Raw genomic sequence first — 25,787 nt, 5'->3', positions numbered from 1 at the left:
TATCTATCTTTAATGGAAAAGGTAGAAAGATATGTGGATTCTGCCACTTGTTCCATGACTACATCTTGCCAAACTGCCCAAACTCTCACCTCATTTTCTACTCCTTTGGCCAGACTGCAGCACCATCACCAAGGTGGTTTAGACCAGCTCCCTCCTCTTCCTTCTTGTTTTGTATATTCACACAAACATAACCAAACCAAAAATGGTACCAGAAATATGGAAATTTCTAATTTTGCCTAAGAAGCACAGGAAAATACTACTTACCACTTATTTAAAAACTGAACAAACAAAATGAATTTGCCACTTGGAAAAGTATAACGTCTGCCTATAAACTCTATTAGACTAAGAGCAAACAAATGTAGTTCATGGAGAAGATCCAGAATCAGTAAAAGTTTCTTCTAATGAAGTTGACTATTCATTTACTTATCCATTTATCTATCCATCCATCTAAAAATTTGATACAGCTTACATTGGGTGGTAAGGGGATGATTATCTGATCAAGAACTAGAGCACATGAATATAAAAACTACATAAAATCTAAGGAGGAGTGGAAACCCGTGGATTAATCAGTATGAACACACAGCCCAACATAAAGCAAATTAAGAAAATTAGTAATAAATGAAACTCGTAATGAATAAATGACCAAAATTCAGAAATTTCATCAAGTTTGGTATCTTTGAAAAACAGATGCTACTTTTGTAATGTGCATCTAGGAAGAGGGAAACAATCTCTTTAACTTCAGACATGATTTTAAATAAAATCATATTTCTATACCTAATTTTTACACAACTTTTTAGTGACAGTGACAAACTGCATTAAGTGGTAGTATCTAACTTCTTAAGAACATGTACTTCAAAGGTGAAACTTTTGGGTTATGTGAAAAGAGCCTTATGGGCAATAAATGTCATAATCACTGTTTTCATCAATTATTGTTTGGGCCAGAGGGTATCTGCACATTTGCATAATTTAAGTGGATCTGAGAACAGTAAGTTTTGTATAGATGATTGGTGTTATAAATAGAACAATCCTATCTTAATCTTAGAATAAATTGTTTCAGCTGGAAGTATTCCACGCATCTAAGCCTGTAACTCTGCAGCACAATATTTAAAGAAACTTACTTTTTTTAAATGGTACAATGTGGCCAAAATCTCCTTACATGCACAAAACTGCATGTTTCAATGAAAGCCACCTCAGATTTGAGCTCATGATCTTGCTCAGAATGTCTGAAATATCCCTCTGGATAATAATGCTCTTTTAGGAGAGGTGGAGAGGAACGAAGGGGCCAAGAGGCATGACTCTTGGATTGCACCAGAACTACTCTTAGTTTAGTTTAGTTTCTTGTGTTTGCACATAAGCTTTCTTTCAAAGAAGCACTGTTTGAAAGGACAGTTTGAAAACTACTGATTTATGCAGTAAAACTCCTTTAACTCCTCTCTTTACAACTGAATTTCATGAGTATGTCAAAAGGAAAACTTTAATATAGAATCAGGATAGGCAACGATATAAAACAAATCAATAAATTAACACATAACTGGAAAACATACCTGATTCTGGCCAGAACAGCTTGTAGAAAGCTCAATACTGTCCTAAGTTCAGATTCTTGACAAGCTCGTAGAAGCATACTAAAGCCATCATTAAGCAGTTTTTCATGGGAAGGATGCAAGTAATGGCTAGTCTCAAACACTTCTTGAACACCATCAATATATATGGAGAGAAGTGTCCAAAGAGTCTGTCTTTGTCCCATTTCATCATTCTTAGATACCAAGAACTCCTTTGCTTTCTCCCGGAAAGTACTTGAACATTTCTCAGCCAAAACACCAATGTCCAGATTTTTCTGGATATACATCAAGAGGAAGGCCATCTGACCCTTCCAAATGAGAGGAGATGTTACAAAGGTAGGCTTGAGGAAATTTAGGAGGCCTAAAACATGACTTGCTACATCTTCCACCTCTGCCACAGCTGCTAACAGTAGAAAAAGGCTGAAAAAGTTCTGCAGACCAACTTCAGTTAGCTCTTCCATTCTTTTTTGATGGAATTTAGAATATATCCTGTAAAACATGAAAAACTGAATTAATAAAATTAATTCACAAAAATCCATTTTAAAAAATATTTCACTCAATATTCATGACAGTCTCATTATTTTAAATTTTTAGCTATTTCTACATAATGATGCTATTGTCACTTTTCTTGCTCAGAAAAGAACCTCACAGAACATCCCCTCCCGCCTTACCTTCAAATTTCTCAAGGATGCAGCAAGCATCTATAAGTGAGTCAAAGGGTTCAGTGGCTTTCCCCAAAGGACAGTAGAAATGTTCTTTTCATATAGTATGTAGCTTTTCCTTTTATTTTAGTCCCCCCATTACCTTTCTTTTTTAATTTTTATTGACAGACAAAAAAGAATATATAATTCTTTTAAATACAACTTGATGTGCTTTACAGAAATCTCAACAGGGCGATTTTATATAACAATTTTCCTTAAACCCTTTCTCCTTCTACCCTTCACAAAGATTTCGTTCTTGCTATACTTATACATTAAGACAATTCAACGTGCTGTGCTGGAAAAATTACTTTTACCTACTCACAAAGAAAAATTGTTAATGTTCAAATATGCAAGACTAGCCATTTAAAAACCTGTTGTCAATACTATTTAATACAATTTAATAGTTGATGTATTTTTGTTTCATCAATTAAGGGATTAGAATTGAAAACCGTTCATTTTGAATCTTAGGGATTGTTAAATTTGTAACTTCTATAATTGGTTTATTTAAGATAGAAATGATTAATGCTTATGATAGGTTAAATGTTTATTTATAAATGATAAAGCTGATAAGCTCCTGAAAGTACATATCTGTTTAATGATATCCTCCGTTATGGCCATGATAGCACTTGATATACAGACTTGTTATTGAATTCCAATTTCTTTTAGCAATAAAGCTCTGAGTATTATGTCTTCCACAAAATAATTTAAGATTGAAAAACAAACTGGCAAACAGAAAAAAAGAAAAAAACTACTGTTTAAGCTACCTAATTACTGGAAGTTTATCAAAGACGCTACCATTAAAAAAAAAAAAAAAGTATATTCTAAATAAAAAATCTGAACTGTATCACCATAACCTTGCAAGAATTATTCATTGTGTGAATCAAACAGGAATTTCATTTAGTGATTCTTGAGAAGTCTCTATCTAAAATAAGAAGTATTCTACTGCAAGAGCTTCCACCACATAAGCTGAGCAAGTGGTAGAGGGCGGTCTACTGCACAGAGGGCAAGAAAAGGGGCTAGTAGGCAAAAGCAGAACAAGGAAAGAGAAGAATCACACCCATTTAACAAGCAAAACTCTCAAAAAAGGAGAACAGACCAATGTGACCAAAAGTTTATTTTACCAAACCAGAAATGAAAAATGGCATACTCCTCAAATGAGAACATCAGAGTTATTTGGTTCTATTATATTCTGATTAGTTTTCATTCAAGAAAGCAGGGTTTGTGAGACTGGTAGGCTCTAAGAACACAAAGTTTTATAGACTGAAACTATCACCCACCAATGTATGCTTTGGAGATGTTTTTTATTTCTATAATTTTTAATAAAATATATGCAAACAATTACGTAAAACATTACAATTAACTTCGGCAAGAAAAACAACAGTTCTCTTATATCCTTGCATTTAATATATAGAATTTCAATCTTCAGGACTGATGAGATAAATAAGAAACTAAAATCCTCCCCAAGCTTTGGATATTAGGTTTGTTCCTTACTATAACAAGTTGACAAGATCAAAATGCTCCATGTTTTGCTGTCCTACATTAACGAATACATTTAAAATGTAAACCATAAAGACATTCAAGCACAAGTTAACTTAAAAAATACAAACAGTAAAACTTCTCCAAAGATATGTGAACATTCATGACAAAGAAAGATATGGCACACACCTTCCTTTGACTTGTTTCCAAGGATGAGGGCCATTATTCTTCATTGCTTTCTTAACAACTTTTGCCAAAATGCAAAGGAAAATAGTGTAACTACTGCTGGATTTATACAGGTCTTGATCTTGTTTATCACAACAGCAGGTCTTCGCCATTTCTAGCATAGACAAGGGTGACTTAATGACATATGTAAGGCCTTTCAAAGGAAGCCAAGAAATACTAAAAGAACTATTCTAAAAGCAAAAGACAGAAAACAAGTATTAAGTCTCCGAATAAAAATGGAAAGCTGTAAATCCCAAGTAGCTTACTAAAAGTTTGACTCTTCTTAATCATAAAAATTACACAGCCATTACCACATATTCCCCTAAAATAAAAATTACATTCAAGCACAGACACCAAGGGGTGTTCAAATTCCTGGATTATCCTCCAAATGTCTTTTTAACAATTTGTTTGTTCAAATTAGGATAGCAACAAGATCCATACACTGTATTTGGCTGACATACCTCTTAAATACCTTTTATTCTATAAATCTCTGAATGTTTTTGTCATACCATTTATCAGGTAATTTATTGTGCAGCATTTCCTAAATTCTGGATTTAGGGGCTTGTATCTTCCCATAGTCACTTAATGTATTCTTTCATCCACTACCTTTTCTATAAATTGGCAGCTGAATCTAGCAGACTGATCAGATTCAGGTCAAGTTTTTTGGTGAGAATCTTTCTCTGGTAGTCCTGAGTACTTCCTATTTCAGTTAGCAAAGAGGCACCTCAGTTCTCACCATCATTCTTTTGTGATGTTCAGGCTGATCTCGCTGTCAGCCTCATCTATCCATTTTAGTGACCCCACAGTTTGAGCAGCTGTGGAAATTATCATCCAGATGGCTTATTTCATCAGAGGCATGAAACAGTGATTCTCTAATTCTAGCATTACTTCTAAACTAGCTCAGAAATTGTGTACTCTAAAATATAGCTTATATTTTCCTTTATTTTCAGTTTCCAGAATAACAACTTTTCTAAAAGTACCATAAACTCAAGGAATTAAACACACAATCTGCAGCAGTCATTATTCTTTATCATGCCCAAATTTACCCAGGGGCAATGAGACCTCCTTAAAGTTGGCTCCTGTGTCCTTTTGACATGACTCCAGCTTACTTTGATACCATTCCTGCTTTCAGGTATGACAAGATACTCTAGACTCATCTTGTACACATTCTGCCTGAGACTTAGAATTCACCATTTCTCCAACTAGCCTGACAATATGCTTCAGAAAAAGGTATTTTTCTTATTTTTAATAAGATCAATTATGTACAAACCCAAACTTGTAATATACTTGTAAATCCTCCATGTCTATTTTCTATCTTGATTGAAGGGTTCACTGGGTATTTACACAGAAAACCAAACATTCCAAATCTTCCCTTCTCTCCACACACAAGTAACTCAATCTTTTAAATGTACCTTTACAATTTTATCTTCCTTTACAAGTTTATCCTCTCCTTTTAAAATCCACTGTCCCTATTTTAGTTCTCACTCACTTGCTTATACTACTACACTGGACCACTAACTCATCTGTACCCAATTCCTTTATGCTACTTTCAGAAAAATTTTCTCAAATGCATACCTAATGTGTCACATCCTTGCTTTCCAATGTCTCCTGAATAAATCATAACTCAACTGCACATTATCTTTGACCCTTCATAATCCAGCCCCAGACTAACTTCTCTACTTCCTTATCTCTCGTATCTCTCCATAGTCACCTCAGACCCACCATTCAGAGCTACGTAACACAACAGGAATAAATCATGTTTTTTTCATGTCTCTAAACATTCGTCCACACTATTCCTCTTGCTTGGATGTTCATTTTCTTCTGTACTTGGAAAATTCTACTCATTCCCCAGGCCGACTTAAAAAATTATGACTTCATAAAGTCATCTACAAGTCCATAAACTGGGTAAGATACTCCTTCCTCTTGAATTCCACAGTATTATAACTTTTTTCTACAATATATGTGCTTCTGCCCAGAAGCCTATAAGCTACTCAAATACCAAGACTAGTTCTTATTCAAGATTGCATTAACTGTTTGATGTGTTGCAAGCAATCAATAGTTGTTAGAAAACATTTATAAATGAGGATTTTTAAAAACACCTTTCTGCACAGTTTTGGCTACTTTGCTTAATCTCACTCTTAAGAGAAAAGGGACATCAAATGCTCCTTTCCTTTATGCCAATGCTCTTTAGACAAAGTGAAATGTAAAAGAATTTTTGAGCTAATCTGCTTTGAAAAATTAATTTTAAGAAAAATCCTTAATTATATATAACTAAGCCATAAAAAAAAATTCCTCAAATATCATGTACAAATTCTTCAAATTCCTGCAACAAATTCATATTCTATTTACTCACCAGGTTTTTACTGTAATATTCCCACAGAATGGTGACAATTGCAATGTTTGGCTCCCAGAAATCACAAAGAGTCAAACAGCAGTGAAGATACATTCGTAACTGCTCTTCTAGTATACCATCCTAAAAAATAAACTGAAATTGTGAGGAACGAAATGGGCTCTGGCAACACACATTATTATCACTTGATGTTGCACCAAATAACCTGCTCCTAAAAAAAATATAAATATATATATATACACCAAGTCATACCCATCCTCATCTTCAAACCAGAAGGTCTGAATCAGCATAAGGTATACTTCTAAAACTTTGCTTTAGAGACCATTAGTTTATTCAGATAATTGAAATTACATAACTCAATTTGACTTTTAACTCAAGTTATTTAACAATTACAATAGGTATTTAATAACTGAGTGGTGCAGAACCCAGAGACCGAAAAAGTAACCCAAACCAGAAAGAAGTAGTATAAATGATCTAATAATTAAGATGTACACAAATCCAGAGGATTCGGTCATACTGAAGTATCAATATGAGGTCAAATTCTTTATGGGAACATAAGAGTTGTTCTTCTAAAAACCAGAGGATTGGCAGAGTACATACATTTTAACCTTTTAGAAAGTGGCAACAGGAGAGAGTAGAAAAGACGTGACACTTTAATCTTCTGTGATGAAATAATCATGCATGTTTGATAAAAAGTGACACATCACTGAATTCTAGTCATTCAACAATCATTTATTCAAAGCTTACTACATACCAGGCACTATTCTAAGGTACTAGGCATAAAACAATGAATAAGTCAGACATGGTAGTGCACTAATAGAAGGTACACTTTGGGGGAGAATGGAAAAAGAGGACATTGAAACAAACAAGATAAATCTAAACAATTACGACCACCACGAAAAACAAAACAAAAGCAGAGTAATGTGGCAGAGTAATTAGTATAGGATGTGGGTCATTATTTTATCAGTAACTATGAATGGAAAGGCCTTTTTGAGGGCTGGCATTTGGGCTAAATGACTGAATGAAAAAGAGCCAACCACATAAAGACCTGAAAGTAAAGCATTCATTACAGAGAAAACACATGGAAAGTTCTTCAATTAGCAGTAAGCTTGATATTGTAGGATTAAGTCAGGAACCATACCTCATTCGAGGCTTTATAGGTTACAGTTAGAAGTATGGATTTTATTTCAATTATGTTGGGAAGCCTCTACAAGATTGTAAGCACAGGTGTGACAGGAAATGATTGTTTCAAAAATACTACACTGGATCATGCATGGAGAATGAATATTGTAGATAAGACAAATTAGAAGGTAAACAATGACACAACATAACAGAAAAGCAGACAGAGGTCAAGCACAAAGTCTACATGCTGGGAAATCTGAAGGTGCTTGGGATATTGTATGCTTTAAATAAATAATTTTTGAATGACTGAGATTCAATGTTGTATCACTTTTCAACAAACATGCATGGTTATTCCATCACAGAAGATTAGGTTAAAATGTCTGCTTTTTTCTACTTCTTTCTCTTCCGGCCAGCTCAAAATGTTAGGAGGTAACTCTGTGAAACTGTAAGACTAAGATAAGTGGAAAACTTTAGAGAGATATTTGGAAACAAAGGCAGTGGGATTTGTTAAGGTATGAAGGAAAGACAGCAATTAAGGAGAACTCTCATTTGGCTTAAGAAAATAGGTTGATGGAACTACTTCCTAAGATGGTAAAGACTAGGCGAGGAACACATGAGAGAGTGCACAGGGCAACCAAGTGGAAATATTAAGTAGACAACTGACATATGGGTCTACAGCTCAAGGGAAAAGTCAGAGCTACTGATGTAAATTTGGATGTTACCTTCATATTGATGGCTTTTAGAGCTAAGAGACTAGGTAAGATCAACCTAGGAAAGACTAAGGATGGAAAAGAGAAAAGGATCCAGAACTGAGAATCCTTTGCTATTCCAAAATTTAGGTATCAAACAAAAGGTGGAGTCTATAAGCAAAACCCAATGGCCAATGAAGTAGGAAGGAAATCAGGCACCATGGAAGCCAAGAGAAATATTTCAGAAAGGAAAGAGGGTCAGCAGGGTTGAATGCTATTGAAAGTTTAAAATGAGAACAAACAACTCGTAGATTTGACAATATGGAGGTCACTGATGGCTCTGACAACAGTAGTTTCAGGTATGGCAGAGACAGATGCTCAACTATGGCAGACTGAGGAGATAACAGCAGGTGAGGAAGTAGAGATATTTAAGTGAAGATATAAGTCCTTCAACAAATGAGAGAAGATCCAGTGCACAGGGAAAGGAATTAGCCTTTGAGAGAAACAGTGACACTTCCAATGTAACAGAAAAGCAGATTGAGAGGTTGTGTACAAAGCAGACATACTGGGAGACTTGGAGGTTTAAACATAACGGAGTTTTTGACTGACTGGTCCTATTCTCTCAATGACTTATGAGGCAAGATGCTAAGCTAAGATGACTGAGGCACAGCATGTAATGAATTGTGTGTTAAAAAAAGAAATTCTGTTGCTTTGGAGAGTAGAAAAGTTGCTTTGGAGAGCAGAAAAGCAAACATTCAAGAGCCAAGTGCCATTTGAAAAGATTTATGATCAAGAATTAAAGTCCGACCAGTCAGCAAGAATAAGCGTACATTTTTTTTTCCACCAACATTCAGCTGGGGGTGTGGGTGGCAGAGGGGTAAGAGGGGGATTAGGTTTTGCCAAGTTTAAAATAGGTAAGGGCTATGGAATTAAAGGTGTTTGTGATGGAGTGATTATAATAAGGGGTTGTATAATCTAAATTGTTCAAGGAGGAAAGTTTGGACATGGAAGAACACAGAAAAATGAAAAGATCAGTGATGGACAGAATAAAAAGAAAAGTGAGAACATGTAGAGCATAACCATAGGAGGCAGTGGGTGAGGTAAATAAAAGGAAATCTGATTAGAAGTAAGGATATGAAGAAACTTAGAGGACAAGTAGATTATACACAATGATGTTGGGGTCACTAACAAAAGTAGTATACAGGTATAGAAAAGAACAGTGATCTTGCTGCCAAATCTTTCAATGAATGAGAGTGAGAAAACACACGACCAGATTTTTTTAAGAAGGCTTTTAACTCTTTTAGTTACTAATCCCTTAGAATACACCCAAGCTTCAAGGCCTTTAGGAAATTTTCTAAATTCCACACTAAACAGTGACCTTTCTTTACGCTCCACAGCACACTATGCACATCTGTATCCTAGCACTCACCTTGCTAAATTTTATCTCTATCTTCCTTCAAGTGTCTATGAGCTCCCTGAGGGGTGGGATAATGTCTCCTGGGCCTAGCACAGTGCCTGCTCCGCCAAAGAGATTCCATAAATGTTTTATGAACAAAACTGAGATCTGGGTTCTGGTGTCTCTTTCCATCAAGTAGTTGTATGGTTTAGTGAAAGATACTTAGCTCCTCTAACAGACAGTTAAACTCATTTAACCAAAGGAGACAAGGTTCTATTCATCACTAACATGCTTTGATTTTTATTATGAAAATATTAAACTAGAGCTAGGCTTATTTCCATTGCATACTACTGATATGAATTAAAGCATACTTTTAAAAAAAATTTTATTATGTTGCAAGGTTTAAAAGTGGGTTATATGAAAAAAGTGGGTTCATTTTGAAGAGTTTTGTATTGTTTTATTTGGTATCTGAAACTCATTTTACATGTGAAATCCACAAAAAGGTATTTAAACCATAAAAATATATGAAGTTTGGGAAAAACAAAAGATTAAATACCGACTATGTGTCAGGTATTATGTGATGTTTTACATATGCTCATTCATGCATGTCTCATACCATCCCAGTTTTATTATATTCATTTTACAGAAAAAAAGGTTGGGGTTCAGAAGTTACAAACAGCTTACCCAAGTCCACTTGGGAAGGAGCTAGAATTTATGACTCCATACTATTCTATGCCACCTTCCAAAAACAAGAGGGAAAAGAAATAAACATTTAATAGACGCCAGATTTGATCAAGATTGCTCTTAGTGACCAGACCAAGATATGAATCAAAGTTTGTGAGACCAGAGCCCATGCTCTTTCCACTGTACCCAATTAAAAAGAAATTAAATACGGTATCCTGGGGGATTTTTCCTTTTTTTTTAAGGAAAGGAGATAAATTTCCCTTCATTTTTCTGCTAGTGGCTACAGATTAAAATGAAAAGAAATGGCTTAGAAAATACCATTTTCTCCACAGTTCTGGCAGGATAAGTAATCAGTCAGTTGAGTATGACTTAAAAAGCAAGTTTCTTTTTTTAATTAACTACAGTTAGTATTTGTTATAAAATACATTTTCGTGTTCTATATATTCAACTATTATATTGTTTTGAACCACGTTTCCTTAGTTTTTCTTTAAAATTCTCTATAAAAACTGTGTGGGTGCACAACAGCTGAATTAAGGAAAGAAACGATTTGCCCATCTTCAAGTCCAGAGAGCCAAAGAGATGAGAGTATACAATAGTCAGGAGAAGAAGAGGCAACAGATATCTTAGCTCAAATTCATCATGGAAAAACAGAGCTGAAATACAGTGAAGAGGAATGTCTGAGCAGATCTGAGAATATTAATATGTTCCTACCTTACATTTTCTCATTATTGGAGAGTAAAAAAACCACAAAAACCAAATCATAAAAAGTATGGAAAACTGAAATAGCTGTTTTCCACAAGTACTGCCAAAACAGATCTAGAAACCAAAATGGATTACTAATCAAACATACAGCAGCAAAGAAGTTTTAAAAAAGAAATAATGAAAAAAAAAAGAGTTTTATTAAGAATCCTACAAGGTCAAATGCTTTGAGGGAGCACAGAGGGAGTAAAATACAAAGATTCAAATCCTAGCTCTGCCACTTCCTAGCTTGCTGTGTGGACCTGGACAAGCTCCCTCCGTGTCCCAGTTTCCTAATAATATAAAATGGAACTTCACAAGACTTCCATAAGCATGAAGTGGAAGAATGTACATTAAGTGATATGTACAGTGCTTGCACAGGGATAGCTATCATTTTGAATGAATTTTTTTAGCCCATTGAGTCTTGATGATCAAATAATAAATACAGGTTCACAGTATCATACCTTAAGCTGATATATTTCAATTCTCTGAGTGTTGAGGCCAAACTACATAAACCAAGAGTTTTGATTAACAACATCAGAATCCATGCCCTCTGATTAAAGATTTTTAATAAACCAGAAAGCCTGTGGGGTTCTTTTCCACATAGGCTCAAACCCACCTGTGCTACTCAACTTCTACATTTATCACAAGACCCTGTGGGCTCTCTGGGTGTCTCACCTCAGCTGAGTGAGCACGTATGAACTATTTCATGTAGAAAACTACCCTAGAATATTCCATAGTGCCTGTTCCTGATCTCTTAGTCCTTTTTAAAAGAATGTCTTCCTATCTTTATTTCAAAAGATCAAATGTAGGCATATTAAATTTGGGTATATTCCATATATCAAATTCTTTTATAGAACTAAAAAGGAAAACATTTACTCTTTTAGCTTATTCTATACAAATGGCAACAAAATAATTGGGTGCTCATTTTTCCTTTTTATGCATAACTAACTTCCCTATCAGAAACCATCAGGAACTGTCAGTCTAACTGATGGGATTTTTTAAGGATTAGATAAAGAGAGTTAGACTTCAATATTCCAGGCAAGATCTCTCTGTCCAAGAAACACAAACATTTTGGATTAGTAATTAGAAGATTATTGTCCCACATTATTCAGATCTAATCACATTCTGAATTGTTTTTGGCCTTGGATTCTCCAAATTCTTTGACAAATGAAAATAATGTTTTAAAAAATATTAAGCTTGCTTAGGCTTTCTTCTTATACCCTTTCATGACCTTTGTTAGAAACTATTCTGTGATCTTTAAAAAAATAGGTAACATAAAACTAAAAATCTCCCTTTTCATACAAAAACAATTATGCTGTTATAAAGGTAGAACAAATGTTTACTGTTAGCATTCACAAATATTACATAGGATTACAGCTATAAAATGTTTTTTAAAGCAAACACTTAACTATTCAGTTTAAGTAAAATTAAAACAATATATATTCTCTTTACTAACAAAGCTCAATGTCTGTTTCTGGAAGATCCTCTCTGGCTAGAAAAAGATTTGAAACATTATTTGCTTAATTAAGACTACAGTGGAGTGCCCACCAATTTTATTTGAAGACTGCTCTATATGTGAAACATTTTTTTTTTTTTTTAAATGTTGTAAATGGACTCTTTCACTGTTGGAGATCAAGTCACAGCACACGAGCATGGTCAGATTTTAATTTACCTCAATGGGGGAAAACAGATATAATCAAACTGATAGCTCTATCCAAACATATTATTTATTCTTTACGACCACCTACTGCACCCACAAAATTGGTTTCAAGAACTCCAGCAAGTAGTCCTATACTACTTATAAAATCTAATTTGATACAATCAAGGCATGACAAAATTGAGATTACTAGAGAGAATGGACTGTTTTTTTCTATATACAATAATGACCTCTTCTCTCACAGGAAAGATATTACTTTGACTTTATGCTAGACCTAAATTCACAGAGAAAGTTTCTTAGATTAGCTGTACTATCCTTGCTTCTAGGGTGACTTGATTCGCTCCAGTTTTCTCAGGACTTTCCTGGTTTTAGCACTTAAAGTCCCACATCTTAGGATACACCAAGCCAGGAAAATCCAGATGGTCATCCTACCTACTTACAAGAATTAGTGATTTATCTTCAAAACAGCTTTAGTTGATATCATTAAAAGATTGGATTAACAGCTAATATAAATAATGGTGACCACTTTTTAGTGATTCTGTATATTCCTGAAGTAAAAAAAATACGTCTGAAACTTTCTGAGTTACTAAATCAGAATGTTCTCAAAAAGATCATAGGAGAAAGCCAATTAAAATGATACAGAAAAAAGAAAATAAAAAAAATTTTACAATGGTTGGAATAATAGCTCTTTTGTTTCTGATACAACTTATGTATTCAGAGCTCTTTGGCATTCTAACCTAGAATTTTTAGTTCATAATTAGAAGATTCATACTATAACTAAATGTACTTCTATTTTCACCTAAAAAAAAGAGTTAATATAGATAACAGGGGAAAAAATTAAGATATTAAAATGATTTTCAAAGATATGGCTAAAAAATAAATGTGTGTATGTGTGTAGCACTCTTATACTACCATTTCTTTTTTATTCCTTTTCAAGTTTTTAACAATCTTCCTTTCTTAACAGAAAAGGAGTCTATTTCCCAAGTTAAAAAAATATTCTTTACTATAATTTCCCCTTAAAATCTTACATAAATAACTTATGCTACAAAACTTTACAGAACTATAATACAATATGTTTAAAGATGATGAAGAGCACATTTAAAACTATTTTGAAAGGAGGTCAAATCTGACCTCTGGGCCATGAAGCACTACATTAACAGCTCTGCAGAAAGAAAAATGATAAGGTATGAAATGAGGGCTCAGAAACTAGGACCTTATCAGTTTGAGTGTGATTCAAGCCTGTAAGACAAATTGCTCAGCAAGGCAAGTCACCTTCCTGCTGTGATGAGGATATAGCTGAATTTCCAATGCCACTGACTATCTCCCTCATCGTGTCTCCTAGACTTGATATTATACAGTCAAGGAGTGGGTTATAGTTCTGAAGCATCTACTACTTATTTTGAATACATTTTGTCAAAGTCACCAACTAGGATAATTATCTTTGTCCTTTAACTGGCAACTCCGTGTTAAAATAAAAATCTTCAAAATAAAAACTATTGTAAAGGACCCTGCATTAACAAAGAATGATGATTCTATCTCAGGTTTCTGATAAGTAAGTTTGTTATTTAAATCATTTTAACTGTTTGCTTGGTTCTTATAAATAAAATCTGTAACATAAAAATTTAGCAAGGCCCACAAACTGTCTCACTTTAAACGTGTACCTGAACACTGATGGACTTTTTCAGCAGTTCTTCTACAAAGTTCCAATTTGATTCCATTTGTCTCTAGAGAGGGAGAAAATATTGCATTAAAATTATTGCTCTTATTTATAATTAAAATTATAAAGCAGCAAATTAAGTGTGAAGTACATTTTCTACTATCATCAGCTACCATTACAAATCTTGACTGTCTAAAATTACTTTGGCAAAGAGTTAGTTGACAGACTTCGTAGAAAAAAATTTACAAGTATTCCAATCTGATCTAAACCTTATTGGGAGCTGCTTTATTAAACAGTGGTACTTAAATAAAATTATGTTTTAACAAATAATAAATTTTTGCTGTGAAATATAATCTAACAGAGAAAAAAAGAAACTAAGTATATTTTGGAGTTTTTTACACCACCGAGTGTTCTTCTTTATTCTGTACTTTACTCAACAGTTTTCTACCTTTGATTTACATATAACAGCCTCAAGATGGTCTACTCTAGTAAACAAGTAGCTAAAAATTTTATACAGAAAATTAAAAAAAACTTTTACACAGTGCTACCTCATTTACCCAATGGTCACTTATCTGGCAACCTCAACTATCCGGAAGACTCTCTACAATAAAGAAGAAAGCCAAAAAGGACTTTCACTTCACATTTCACAAAGGTTAGGCAGTGAGAACAATTCTACTTTTCCAAAGGGAAAGCCTGGAGGAAATTTTCACAAGATACCTGGTTCAGTTGATATTCAGTCCTTAAAGGCTGGGATATGTGGATATTGGTCAAAACCAGAAGCAAAGAAAGTACCTCCAAGAAGAAGCAAGTAACAGCTAGTTTTTGACGAGGGAAGAATAAAAGATGCAAAAGTAACCATAAGATCTCAGAAAACTAAGCCAAAGCCCTTAAAGAATAAAGGCAAAGAGTCTCATCCTACCCTTCTATCCCTATTAAAACAACTATGCTGTTCACAAGGATGAACTCCAATGACCAATAAAAAGATAAAACACGTTCAATATTCTTGATTTAAAATGGCTGGATAATGTTCATGTAAGATGCTGACTACATAAAATTACTAAATAAATGTTTCTTTATTAAAGGTGCTTAGTGACTGTGGTAGCCAGCCTGTAAGACAGCCCCTGGTGTCCCCTACCTCCTGGTATTCATACCCTTATTTAACCCCCTCCCACAATGTACCAGAGTTGTCTGTTATCAATAGAATACCAATACTAGTAGGATTGATAGTATGTCACTTCCAAGATTAGAAGACACTGAAGCTTCCCTCTTAATGACAATCTCTCCTGGGAAATTGACTCCTGAGAAAAGCTATGCTACGAAGAGGGCTGAAGAGGCCCACGTGGTGAGTAACTGAAGCCTCCTGTCAAGGTGAGCAAGCCTAGAAGTGAATTCTCCAGCCCTAGTCAAGTCTGCAGAGACTGAGGCCCCGGGTGACAACTTGACTACAACCTCATGAGATCCTGATCCAGAATCACCCACCGAGGCTCCTACTGGATGCCAGACTCTCAGGAACTGTGTGAGAAAATGCCTTGTTTTAAGCTGTCAAATTTTGTTACACATCAATAGATAACTAGTACAATGATGCAGTCGTTTTTAGAAAGGAATTACTGTTGGGAGATTGGCATTGCCATATATACATTACTAATAAGAAAAAAAATACCAAATTGTACACTTTAAATATATACAGTCTATTGTACATCAGTTGTATCTCAATACAGGTTCTTAAAGAAAAAAAATGAATTATTGGTTTTTTGCAATACATTTATGTAAATAAAGTGAATGCAAAATATTTACCAGGAAAAAATATGTAGTAAAGAATTTGCCCTTGTAGTAAAGAATCTTGCCCAAAGAGATCTGGACTTTATGCTTGGCTTTTATCTCTCTGGACCTTGGAATGTTTTGCCTGTTGGGAGTATCTTTGTTTGCCCCTGGTCCTAGGGTTATACTAGACTAAGTCTAACAATGTAATTTAGGGTGGAGGATGGCCATACCCACAAAGACAGGGTAAGGCTAATTATGCCTGAAAATCAACAATGTAACTCAGGCTGGGGGCTTTGACCTGAAGACTGAGCTCAACCATCATCTTGATGTAATCATGCTTATGGAATGGAGCTCCAATAAAAACTCTGAACACTGCAGTTCAGGCAAGCTCCCCTGGAAATACTCCCTGTATACTGTCACACAGTGATGCCAGGAGACAAGGTGTCTCAACTCCATGGGGAGAGAACAACAGAAGCTCCACATCTGGTACTTCCTCTGCACTATGTTCTCTTCCCTTTGCTAATTTTAATTTATATCCTTTCCCCATAATAAACCATAACTGTGAGTATAATAGCTTTCAGTGAGTTCTGTGAGTCCACATAAATTACATGGTTCTGGGAATTCCTAAGCTTGTTAATTAGTGTCAGAAACGAGGCAGTCTTGAGATTGTGCTCCAGAACTTGGTAGTTGGCCCTAAAACTCTCTCAAAAAGGAGACCATTTATATCAATACTATATATGTTCAATGTGTTTGGGTCTTTACATTATTACTTCCTCAAATAAATTGTATCCAACTCACAGATAACATAATCAAGTCTCAGAAAGGTCATATACATAGAAGTCAGGGCATGAATTCAAATCCAAGTAGGTTTGGCTTCAAAGCCAGTGTTCCTTCCATTATATCATGCTATCAATAAGTGAGTTTCTTTTTCTAACAAGTTTTCCCTCAGCTTTGAGCAATCTACTTTTACATCATTCTTTACTAAGATAACATCACCACTAGTCCCAAATAAGCAGGAGCATGACAATGTTGATGTATTTAGCTTTATAATTTGATAGTAGTATGAGTATATTTCAGTTGTTCTAATAATTTGAATCATACAAATCAGAGAGAAGTAGTATAATTTTTGTCCAAAGAATTTCAACTCTATTTAATAGTACTGTGGTTATAATCTAAAAAATAAACCATAATTCAGAGGGAAGAATGGCAACTACATCATGCCCAAATCAAGTCTAGTGGGAAAATATGTATAAAAGGGATATGGTTTTTTTCCCACAGGAAAACTTAACTTTGAGCAGCTACAGTATTTTACTTATATATATATAGAAAGTTATAGTATAGAAAGAAGGGAACAGTCATCAATTTGGGGCTATGTTTTATATTTCTTATCCCACTATTAAAACAAAGACACTCACTTAGACTTCAGCACAGGTGGTATTTCCACCAGAAATATAAAATAGATCCCCCACTCTCCACTTTCAGCTAACTAGGTAAGCTAGAGCAACTCTCATTTTAAGGTTGTATTTCACACCTTTTATCTAGTCACCATGTCAGATATTTCAAAGAAATGCATCAGCTGGCCTGACTGATTGCACTATGTTCTGGGCAGGGGAAAAACACTGTTAAAATGATCCCTGCAATGTCCCAAAGTAATTTTTCTCTTTAAACTATATTTGCTTTTAAAATAGATGTCTGTGTTTGTAAGAAGCTAACACACTCTCATCAGGAACAAGACAAGAATGCCCACTCTCACTACTTTTATTCACTATGTAGTTTTGGAAGTCCTAGCCACAGCAATCAGAAAAGAAAAAGAAACAAAAGGAATCCAAATTGGAAAAGAAGAAGTAAAACTGATGACATGATATTATACATAAAAAATCCTAAAGATGTTACCACAAAACTACTAGAGCTCATCAATGAATTTGGTAAAGTTGCAGATACAAAATTAATATACAGAGACCTGTTGCATTTCTATACACTAATAAAAAAATCAGAAATTAAGGACATAATCCCATTTACCACTGCATCAAAAAGAATAAAATACTTAGAAATAAACCTACGTAAGAAGCAAAAGACCTGTACTCCAAAAACTATAAGATGTTGATAAAAGAAATTAAAGATGACAGAAACAGATGGAAAGATATATGGTGTTTTTGAATTGGAAGAAGTCAATTCTTAAAATGAACATACTACCTAAGGCAATCTACAGATTCAATGAAATCCCTATCAAATTACCAATGGAATTTTTCACAGAACTGGAACAAATATTTTTTTCATTTGTATGGAAATCCAGAAGACTGTTAATAGCCAAAACAATCTTGAGATAGGAGAATGGAGCTAGAGGAATCATGCTCCCTGACTTCAGATTACATTACAAAGCTACAGTAATCAGAACAGTATGGTACTGGCACAAAAACAGACACATAGATCAGTGGAACAGGATAGATTGCCCAGAAGTAAACCCACACACTTATGGTCAATTAATCTATGACAAAGGAAGCAAGAATATACAAAGGAGAAAAGACAGTCTCTTCAATAAGTGGTGCTGAGAAAACAGGGCAGCTACATGTAAAAGAATGAATTCTCTAACACCACATACAAAAATAAACTCAAAATAGATTAAAGACCTAAATGTAAGACCGGATGCTATAAAACTCCTAGAGGAAAACAGGGAGAACACTCTTTGACACAAATCACAGCAATATTTTTCTGGATCCATCTCCTACAGTAATGGAAAGGAAAGCAAAAACAAATGGGGCCTAATTAAACTTAAAAGCTTTTGCACAGCAAAAGAAACCACAAACAAAACGAAGATAACCTATAGAATGGGAGAAAAGATTTGCAAATGATGTGACCAAAAATGGATTAATTTCCAAAATATATCAACCACTCATACAAATCAATACCAAAAAAGCAAACAACCCAATCAAAAACTGTGCAGACAACCTATTTAGGCATTTCTCCAAAGAAGATATACAGATGGCTATCAGGCACAAGAAAAGATGTTCAACATCGCTATTAGAGAAATACAAATCAAAACCACAATGAGGTATCACCTCACACCAGTCAGAATAGCCATCATCAAAAAGCCTACAAATAATAAATGCTGGAGAGGGTGTGGAGAAAACGGAACCCTCCTACACTATTGGTGAGAATGTAAATTGGTACAGCCACTATGGAGAATAGTATGGAGGTTCCTTAAAAAACTAAAAATAGAACTACCATATGATCTAGCAATCCCACTCCTGGGCAAACATCCAAAGAAAACTATACTTTGAGAAGATACATGCACCCCAATGTTCACTTCAGTACTATTTACAACAGCCAAGACATGTAAGCAACCTAAATGTCCATCGACAGATGAATGTATAAAGAAAATGTGGTCACCCGCTGAATCTGAGCAGCTGTGTTACTCCCACTCCCATTCTCACAGGACACAAAAGAGTGATGCTCTAGAGAATTTAAACCAGGGAGGCTCCAGACCCTGGGCACCTGGTGTAGCAGAGCATGGGAGCAAGTGACATACTGACCACAGGGTGCTTGGTGACAGTCAACTCCCTGCATGACAAAAAGAAAAAAAAAAAAAAGATGTGTGTGTGTATATATATATACGTATACGTACATACATATATACACACAATGGAAATCACTCAGCCATAAAAAAAGAATGAAATAATGCTATTTCCAGCAATATGGATGGACCTATAAATCAGAGAAAGACAAATATTATATAATATCACTTATATGTGGAATATAAAAACAAAAAACAAAAAACAAAAAATGATACCTAAGAGTTACCAAAGGGGAAAGAGGGGAAGATATAAACTGGCACTATGGGATTAACAGACATACACCACTACATATAAAATAAACAACAAGGATCTGCTGTATAGCACAGGGAACTATATTCAATATCTTGTAATAACCTATAATGGAAAAGAATGTGAAAAAGAATATATATAACTGAATCACTTTGCTATATACCTGAAATATTGTAAATCAACTATACTTTAATTAAAATAAAAACAAATAAAATAGGTGACTGGGATGGTAAGAGTTTAACACACTCTCATCTAGGTTGGGAGAAAAGCCTAAAGCCTCTAGTATGAGAAGTGAGATACGAAATTTTCCTTATAGTCCTGTATTAAGGAATTGGCAACTTTTGTGATTTAAATCTACACACAGCAAAAGTCCAATTTACAAAAACTTGAAAAAAAATTAACCATATCTGAAACCTATTTAAAATGTAAAGATTTCACATTAACCTTCAGGGCAAAAGCAGTTCACATTTAAAAACTGAAATATCTCTATGATTATCACAAGACTAGAGGTATTTCTCTGCTGCAGAACATATGGCTAACCATTATTACTTCGTATCAACCTCTCACACCAGATTACTCTTTAGTGGAATAAAGCATGCTTAATGCATAACTTTTCTATATGGTAGCTGGCTATGCTAATGCATCATAAGGAGAAAAAAAGAATTCAGATAATTTTCAAAATTCTGATCTAAGTATATCCCAGACACAAATTAATATCCTATAAAATCTCTGAAAGAATGAGTCAATGTACCTTTATGTTCATAGATTAAAATGATTATATGATTTATAAACCAAATTGAGACACCTTTGAAAATAAAAGGGAAAAAACTAGCCAGATGGGATGAGGGGAAAATGGGCATAAACTGGAACTGTCCCTGGCAGACTAGTACACATGGTTACCCTACCAGAGACCTATTCATGAGAGGAAGTCCTCAGAAAGTCTCTCATATCAAATTTATCTAAGTGATAAAAATGGGGTGATATTTAAACACTGTGTACCTCAGTTTCTTTACCTGTAAGAAGGATATAATATTAATCTCTCGCCTACTTCATAACACTTCATTGAGATAAAAACCAGTCACTCTGAGATATTAAACACTTTGCAAATGCAATATGCTGAACGTATCATCCCTAATGAAAACTGTCATTAACTGGAGAGCTTGAGTTTTTCCTTTAAAGCTATTAAGAAGTCAACAACATTTGAAACTCTTTGAGGACTCATGAATAAAGGCAAAGTCTATTTTACATATACACATACACATATTTATTACACATTTTCATTAATTTATCATATGAAAGATTTGGTTTTTTTTCCCAAATACCACAGCTCTTTTCCCTCTTAAAACCTTCTACATAATTTAAAAAATTAAGATTAAAAAAAAAAATGCATCTTGGCAAAAGAAAAATCATAAAGGAACTGCTGACAAATATTAAAAGACAACGATTAAGCTATTTTAAGTACAAAGAAATCTTCCACTATCTTGATCCAGAGCTAATAAAAGCAATAATGTCCTACGGAGTTCTCTCTGTGAAAGAGAAGAGTAATTTCAGCAATGCAACACAGGGTGGTTGTACCAGTACAATTCAACACTACAATAGTAATCGTAATGATACATATTAATGTGGCTAGATTACCTACCATACTGGGAGTATGTGGGGGTCAATATCAATCACTATTGAAATGTACCACTCAATCAGGTAAGTGTTAATGGCAGTTCCAGCAAGCATTAATAACCTGAAAGCATGTTCCTTAAAGCAAGAGGCAGTACAATCTATTTCATGTGTATTCTATCATGGCATCTATTATTATGATGGCCACTCAACAGGAACTCAGAAGTGCTTAACTAATTACCATATTTATTTACACTGATTAAAATTAGAAATATGTATTTGGAAGAATTAAGGCTGGATGGTAAGAGAAATAAAAATGCCTATGTAAAGACCTTTGAATTATACGTAAATTTTTTGAGTTCTTTCATTGCTGTTCTAGTATTTTAAGAACTAAAAGATATGAAACATAAACATAATACTCAATAAAAGGACTCCTACAGTAACAATGGCATTTATCATTTACCATATATCAGTATGGGAAGGACTTACATGTATAAACAAAGAACAGATGATCCTTCTCTCTTGAGAAGCTCATTCTATTGATCTCTCTCAATGAATTGGTAGAATGCTTAAATACATCAATGGTGAGATGTGTGTGGACTTCTCAGAGCACTTCCTGACTTACTTTATCTTGGAATCTCCTAAAGGACCTTTTTATTACTAAGGAATCACTTAGAGGACCTCTTAAGGCCCTTTCCACTTCTATGACAATATGTCAATACTAACTCACACTCAGATTCCACGGATGATTTCTGGGCTCTGTCCACTATTCCAAAAAGAGAAAAATCTGTGAAGTCCATCAAGGAACATGTTTCACAAAGCTATGGTTCCCATACCTGATACTCTCTATCCAAGAAACTTTTAAAAATAAGAATTCTCAAACTCCAGACCAGATTACAGTATGAAAACAGGATCTCTAAATTTTAGAAATCTGAATGTTTAAAAACTCACAGATAGGTCTGTTGATCGGCCAGGCTTGTTAACCACTCCCAGAAAAAAAAAAAAAACAAACCAAGTTTGAACACAGACACATTGGTTTCGAGATTCTAGATGCTTATTTTATGGAATTGATGGGTTGATATAATAGTATACTATTTCTGAATATGAAAGAAGTTACATACAAATAGGGTTTCAAATAAATACATCTAACCAGCTGGTTTTATTTCATAGGGCATTTTAAATAACATTGAAAAAATGTTTCTAACTAGAAATTAATATACTAGTTAAAATCTCTGTCTTTTTATTTGAGGTAAAGTTCATGGTTGTTTAATAGATTAAAAATCTTCACAAAAAGCTTCTCTAATTCGTTTCTAGAGATTTAGGCTTTCCCTTCAGCAATCTTAAGAGATTTTAGAACTAGAAGAAATCTTCTGAACAGAACAACCCAATCCCATGATTTCTGGATGAGAGAACACAGACCCAGAAAGGTTTCAGTACTTTATTAATGGTCACAAAAACTACTTAATAGCAGAGCCAGGACTAGATCCCAAGTCTTTTCCTTAAATAAGCTGCTTTTCCTTAAACAAACAATAAAAACAAAGATTATCATTTTCAAGATGTTTACAGAAAGGTCTACAGCTTCTAGATTCAGAAGTTGAATTTATTCTGTAGGATTATCATATTTTTACTGTTTCTGCTCACTTTCTAATTTGTCTACAAAAAATACATATTAATTGATAATATAAGAAAGTTTAAAAAAATAAAATCTTACCATTTCATCCAGTGTTCCATGGCGATCGAACTGATAAAGTGATGCTACATGAGTAATAAACCACCAACTAAAACCCAATGGATCCCTGGGCTGGATTATAGGCACAGAAGGTCTTCTTTGGTCATTTGATTTTTCAAAGAGCGTTTTAAGTAGCTTATTCAACCAGTTCCAAAATGACTATAGAAACAGAAGTATTGTAATTCAATTAAATTGAGACACTGATCCAATAACATATAATTTGTTGTCCATATAAAAGGAAATATACACACAAACATACACACAAAAGAGAATATAAAACACACATATAAAGCTTAGAGAATAATAAAAATACCCATGTTAAAAATTAGAAAGTGACTAGTACCTACAGTTCCCACAATCACATCTTCTTCTCCCATCCAAGGAGTAACCTTCATTCTGACTCCTGTAATGTATCATTCCCTAGTTTTGTAAATTTTGCGACAAAGATATACGTGCCTCAATCACATATTGTTTGGCTTCATCTGCTTTTTCTTTCTTTTCTTTTTTTTAAATGTCTTTGTAATCTTAAGTAGCTTGTTTCTATTCTTTGCTAACTTCTTTTCCTCAACATTATATCTGTGAGATTTACCCATACCTGTGAGTATAGCCATAGTTCATCAGAGTATTCCAATATATCACTATAAGATTAGCCATTTACCTAATTTACTGTTGCTGAACATTTAATGGGTTTTAGTAAGATTTTTTTCCTAGGTATTTCCACTTTATATAAATATTTGATATTATCAGGCATTAAGTACTGACACTATCTCTTAGCTTTTTTAATATCTGCAGAGTTTGAAGGCATGTTTCCATGTTCCTCTCTAGTACTGACGTGTAAACATCTCAAGAAAGGTTAGGCATTTTAAGTAATTTTTTTGAAGAACAAACTTTTGGCTGGTTTGATCTTTCAAGCTGTTGATCATCTTTATTATTTTCAATTTTATAAATTTGTGTTAGCTTTATTTACTACCTTTTATTTTGTTTGGGTTTACTATACAGGCATTTTTTCCCCTAACTTCTTCTTTTTTACAATTTTATTTTTATTTATTTATTTATTATTTTTTGGGGGTACACCAAGTTCAGTCAACTGTTTTTATACACATATCCCCGAATTCCCTCCCTCCCTCGACTCCCCCCCCACCCTCCCTCGAGTCCCCCCCACTCTCCCCATCTCAGTCCTCTAAGGCACCTTCCATCTTCAAGTTGAACTCCCTTTGCTATACAACAACTTCCCACTGGCTATCTATTTAACAGTTAGTACTATATATATGTCTGTGCTACTCTCTTGCTTCGTCTCAGCTCCCCCTACACCCCCCACCCCCCCAAACCTCGAGTTCTCCAGTCCATTCTCTGCATCTGCATCCTTGTTCTTGTCACTGAGTTCATCAGTACCATTTTTAGATTCCGTATATGTAAGTTAGCATACAATATTTGTCTTTCTCTTTCTGACTTACTTCACTCTGTATGACAGACTCTAGGCCTATCCATCTCATGACATATAGCTCCATCTCATCCCTTTTTATGGCTGAGTAATATTCCATTGTATATATATGCCACATCTTCTGTATCCATTCATTTGTTGATGGGCATTTAGGTTGCTTCCATGTCCTGGCTATTGTAAATAGTGCTGCAATAAACATTATGGTACATGTTTCTTTTTGGATTATGGTTTTCTTTGGGTATATGCCCAGTAATGGGATTACTGGATCATATGGTAGTTCTGTTTGTAGTTCTTTAAGGAACCTCCAAATTGTTTTCCATAGTGGCTGTACCAACTTACAGTCCCACCAACAGTGCAGGAGAGTTCCCTTTTCTCCACACCCTCTCCAACATTTGTTGTTTCCAGATTTTGTGATGATGGCCATTCTGATTGGTGTGAGGTGATACCTCATTGTGGCTTTGACTTGCATTTCTCTGATGATGAGTGATGTTGAGCATCTTTTCATGTGTTTGTTGGCCATCTGTATGTCTTCTTTGGAGAAATGTCTATTTAGGTCTTCTGCCCATTTGTGGATTGGGTTATTTGCTTTTTTGGTATGAAGCTGCATGAGCTGCTTGTATATTTTGGAGGTTAATCCTTTGTCTGTTGTTTCATAGGCAATTATTTTTTCCCATTCTGAGGGTTGCCTTTTAGTCTTGTTTATGGTTTCTTTTGCTGTGCAAAAGCTTTTAAGTTTCATGAGGTCCCATTTGTTTATTCTTGATTTTACTTCCATGATTCTAGGAGGTGGGTCAAAAAGGATCTTGCTTTGATGGATGTCATAGAGTGTTCTTCCTATGTTTTCCTCTAGGAGTTTTATATAGTGTCTGGCCTTACATGTAGGTCTTTAATCCATTTGGAGTTTATTTTTGTGTATGGTGTTAGGAAGTGTTCTAATTTCATTCTTTAACATGTTGCTGTCCAATTTTCCCAGCACCACCTATTGAAGAGGCTGTCTTTTTTCCATTGTATACTCGTGCCTCCTTTGTCAAAGATAAGGTGCCCATATGTGTTTGCGCTTACTTCTGAGTTCTCTATTCTATTCCATTGATCTTCCTTTCTATTTTTGTGCCAGTACCATACTGTCTTGATCACTGTGGCCTTGTAGTATAGTTTGAAGTCAGGAAG

The 25,787-nt window shown here is 34.5% G+C and overlaps 1 protein-coding gene across 6 annotated transcripts in view; it reads right to left on the bottom strand.

Annotated features, from left to right (window-relative positions):
- Window positions 1-25,787, bottom strand: part of MMS22L (MMS22 like, DNA repair protein) — a 135,638-nt gene that overhangs the window by 76,238 nt on the left and 33,613 nt on the right. For all 6 annotated transcript variants that reach the window (XM_057738450.1, XM_057738449.1, XM_057738451.1 and 3 more), the window contains 5 exons: window positions 23,162-23,338; window positions 14,262-14,324; window positions 6,315-6,434; window positions 3,926-4,152; window positions 1,545-2,048 (listed from right to left, as the gene is read on the bottom strand). In XM_057738450.1, the coding sequence (XP_057594433.1) occupies window positions 1,545-2,048; window positions 3,926-4,152; window positions 6,315-6,434; window positions 14,262-14,324; window positions 23,162-23,338 (1,091 nt within the window). The remainder of the gene's footprint in view (window positions 1-1,544; window positions 2,049-3,925; window positions 4,153-6,314; window positions 6,435-14,261; window positions 14,325-23,161; window positions 23,339-25,787) is intronic.

The sequence above is a fragment of the Hippopotamus amphibius genome, chromosome 6, assembly GCF_030028045.1.
Source record: "Hippopotamus amphibius kiboko isolate mHipAmp2 chromosome 6, mHipAmp2.hap2, whole genome shotgun sequence".
Lineage (NCBI taxonomy): Eukaryota > Metazoa > Chordata > Mammalia > Artiodactyla > Hippopotamidae > Hippopotamus > Hippopotamus amphibius.
Note: the sequence above shows the minus strand (reverse complement) of the source record. Positions and strands in the feature narration are given on the sequence as shown.